This window comes from Helobdella robusta (assembly GCF_000326865.2).
Source record: "Helobdella robusta unplaced genomic scaffold HELROscaffold_69, whole genome shotgun sequence".
Taxonomy (NCBI): Eukaryota; Metazoa; Annelida; class Clitellata; order Rhynchobdellida; family Glossiphoniidae; genus Helobdella; species Helobdella robusta.
The window spans coordinates 611,212-615,558 of NW_008705394.1; the positions used below are offsets into that span (position 1 = coordinate 611,212).

Here is a 4,347-nt window from a genome sequence, read left to right on the forward strand (position 1 = left end):
GACGCACACCAAATGCGATCGACGTTTTTAATTTCAGTTTATCTGATAAATATTTTGGAGCCAGACCATTTAGTGATTTGAAAACTGTGACAGAGATTTTAAAAGCATTTCTTTTATTTATGGGCAACCAATGCAAATCACTCAGGATCGGTGTGGCATGATCATACTATCGACATCCAGCCACAATCCAGGCAGTATGGTTTTGTATCGATTGCAGAATTTTGATGGATCTAGCCGGGAGTCCATAAAATAAACTATTGCAATAATCGACACGTGAGTGCACCAACACATGCGCCAGAGTCTGCATTGCGTCTTTATCAAGTGATTCTCGAATTTATTTCATTCTTCTAATCTGTGCCAAGCATGATATAGAGATCATTTTTAAATGAGATTTCATTGTTAGATTTTAATCAATTATAAAACCTAGGTTCGACACTGCTTTACAGAAATCTATTTTTTTATCATTCATAACAACTGAGTTTATATCCAAGTCTGCCAACTGCTGCCAGGTACCAATAGGAAAAAATTTTGTTTTACCCTGGTTAAGCTTCAATTCATTTCTCGACATCCACAGATTAACCTCCGCCATACATTCAATGAATCTCGTAATCTCGTCTTGAAATAACTTCGGTTTACCTGATAACATAATTTGAATGTCGTCTGTGTATATATGTATATCATACATATGTATATATATATATATGTATATATGATATATATATATGTATATATATGATATATAAATATGTATATATATATATATATATATATATATATCCATGGTCATGCCACAGCTCTAGAAATCAAAATTCAATGACAACTCTTCTCCCATCGTGAATTAACGATGTTTTTTTAGTTCAGTTTTTATGATTACATTTGTATAGATTAAACAAATATGTAATATACAGTTTTGTGTATAAAATATAAATAACATAAAAAATAAAAAAATTCTATAAAATTATGCAAATATAAATAATAAAAAAATAAATATATTAATACATTATGGAAAACCCCATCACAAAAGCGGACATTTCTTTTTGCATTAATGATTTTTGTTTGTCCCGCTCTTGGATATATGTATATTAAATCAATGGTCCCGCTCCTCGTGTTTATGTCGTGTTGTATGTTCTCATTATTGGGTGACATAAACTAATGAGACAAGTGTACTAATAACAATTACTAACTTAACTGCTCTGACATCAGCGAGGGATAAAATAGAATAGTGTATGAAAGTTTATCATTACGCATTACGGTATAAATTATAAAATTAAGCTGAAATGGCTGAGTCATGTAAAAACATGGATATCCGAAAAAAGAAAAAACGAAAGATGGAAGTCACTAAAAATGAAGAAAACGGTTTGTTCGTTTGCTACTAAAATTTTGAAAGTTGCTTCACCAGAGGTTAAATATGGAAAGGGCTCCCATTTATTTTCTAGCAAAATTTTACATTAGTCACTAATGATTGGTGCTTCATTCAATGCAAACGAAACTCTAGACAAGTAAAAGTGAGAGTAGGTTAAAGCATAAATATGTCTAAAAGTGAATTGATATTTTAAGACTGTTAAAGTGTTAATTGATACAATTATAAAAATATTTATCATTTAAACTTTAAAGGGAAATACTGAAAATAATTGTGAAAATAACAAATTAAAACATCTTTTTAAGTTAAAAATTTTAATTGTCATCAATTATTTGAAAACTTTAAAATCGTAATTTTGGTATGGAGAAAGTTTTTGTCGATTAAAGTAAACTTACATGCATAATTTTAGTACGCTTTTAATTTAAAGAGAATGTTTTTGTGTGGAAGGCTTTAAAGTAAGGTCAGAGCTATAAGGTGTGCAAATTGCATGCCATTGAAATGCTATAAGGCGTGAGAAACCTACACGGCAAATTGGACATGCTAATACTATAAAGCACGAGAGACCGCACGACGACATGGTTAGTATGATGCTATAATCATAATGCATGCGAATTAGACGTTTAAGTCGTGAGGTACCCTCACGACGAATTCAAGTTTTAGATTCTACAAGGCATGCAAATCATTCACAGGATTATTATAAGTTATTATAAATTATAAGTTGTGAGGATCACCCACGTCAAATTCAACATTTAGTGATTTCTCCATACATCACTGCAAAGTTGTAGTAACGTTTAGATACCTGCAGTACCAGATGCTTTAATAATGTCATTTATGAGTCCAGAGGGCCCTGCTGCCTTTCCATCTTTCATAGGTTTCAGAGCTTCTGTAAGCTCCTCTACAGTGATGTCTGGAATCGGACCTTCGATGGGTGGAGTGTCAAAGTTGACATTGATGGGATTTGCTTCATTTAACAGACGGTTGAAGTGTTTTTTCCACTGTAGTTTGATCTCATCTTGTTCAAGAACCATCTCATTTTTGTCATTTTTGATACATGAGGCACCAGCTATGTCTTTTTTCGTACGCTTTGCTTGTTTTGCTATACAATACAGAGATTTCATTTGTTCGCCTTTGCTTTTAGTGAGCCACTCTCTGCACTGATCTGTCCGAGCCAGTGCAACTTGACGTTTTGCATAGCTGTTCTTCTCACGGAAAATTTTATGGTCATCTACAGACTTTGATTTTTGCCGTTGCTTGTATGCAGCTATCTTTTCAGCTATTGCATTTTGTACACTGTCATTCCGCCACCAAGTGTCCCGTTCTTGCTGACGTTTTGTACCAGTTTTCCCCACAAACTGTAGTTGCAGCGTTTATCAAAACGGTTTTGTATCTACTCCAATCTGTACTGCTTGTACTTGGTGGTCTAAATGTCAACAATCTGTTGAAATTTTTCTTGATGAATATTGCTTTTCAGCTTCCACGTTTTGATTCTCCAAGGCATTTGTTTAGACTTATGTTTTGACAGTTCGAACAATCAGGTCTGCCACAAGGAGTCTATGTCTAGATTTTTTAATAATAACATGCATTATAATGTTTAAAACAACAAGATTCAATTAGAGTGTTTTATTTTTATGAAATAAAATCTTTTTCTTAATTGATAATGCTTATAACTATTTATCTTACACATTCGAAATTAACAAAGATTTTGATTGAAATTATCAAAAAAAATTTATATTTCTTAGAAATGTCTCTGGATTCGGATTCAAAAAAGATTAAATTGGAAGATAATGAAGTGAACGGTGAAAAAAATAAGGAAATTGACAAAGGTTGTTTAATTTATTAGAATTATTTATTTAATGTTTCATGTCTAATGATATATTTATTTACGTTACATTAAAAGAATAGCACACAGGTTGACTGTTATTAAGAGTTTGTTATGTCAGATGCTCAGTCAGCTTAAACAAATTTTATTATTTTGGCGTTATGTTGAGCCTAGTACACCAGTAGAGATAGTGTAATTTATTTATGAACTGTTCAACGATGAACCACAGCATAATTCAAATTTAGTTTATTCAGAAAAATAAACAAGTACGCTTGTGTGGCCACCCAACGAAGTAAATAAAAAGTATATGTAAATTTAACCCTTGGAGGGCCATGGACAAAAAAAAACTTTGTTGGCCATGTGGGGTGTCTGTGCACCCCAGAGTTAAAACATAAACAAAGATTGATTTCAGAAACATTTATTGCTTATTGCTTTTTATTCACTAAAACTTGTTACACTTAAAAACATATACTACAAAATGTCAAGAAACTACATAGAAATCGTAAAGGAAATATCATAGTACTGTATAATCGCTTAGCCATCTTCACACCAAATAATAAAACAACAATGGGTTGTTAAAATTTGGCTCAATCGCCTGTGTATTTTGTTTACTTCACAAAAATGGAAAGTATATCTATACTGCAAAATGGAGTTATGCTGTAAATGTTAGAAATAAACGTTTTATTGCGTTATAGCAGTTGATAAAAATTTTGGTTTGTGGAACCTATTTGACCATGAGGGGTGCAAGTACACCCCATTAAAATTTTTTGTTTCCATTTTATCACTAATCAGTCTATTTATCTTTACTATTACACGTTGGCATCTGAATTTTTCTTGTGATAAATTAGGAAATTAGTGGCTTTGGCGGCTGCTAGTTTCATTTCCTTATCTATTTTTTATATGTGGGGTGCACCCTGCATAGCCTTCTAAAAGTTAAAGAAGAATCTCAAGCAAATTGAAACTGAACTTTTGCCGCGCAGCGAAATTTTTCCTTTGCTCAAATATCAACAACTGCCGCCGCCAGCATAGGCAGTCTCGCTTCTGGCCGGGACTCGCCTCTTCACAACTTTTTATTTCCGGGTCGGAAAACACGGGCCGGGCGGAAGAATTATCACGCCCTGCTTGTTGCCCTTCTCCCACATTTGGTGTACTGTTTCATCCTACCTAA

At 33.0% G+C, this 4,347-nt stretch overlaps 1 protein-coding gene across 1 annotated transcript; it reads left to right on the forward strand.

Moving 5' to 3' along the window:
* Positions 1-1,277: 1,277 nt before the first annotated feature.
* Positions 1,278-4,347, forward strand: HELRODRAFT_181284 (hypothetical protein; the record flags this gene model as incomplete). The annotated part of the gene is made up of 3 exons (XM_009030520.1): positions 1,278-1,356; positions 3,100-3,183; positions 4,160-4,347. 3 exons carry the CDS (start codon positions 1,278-1,280, stop codon positions 4,345-4,347), a joined length of 351 nt encoding a protein of 116 aa, XP_009028768.1.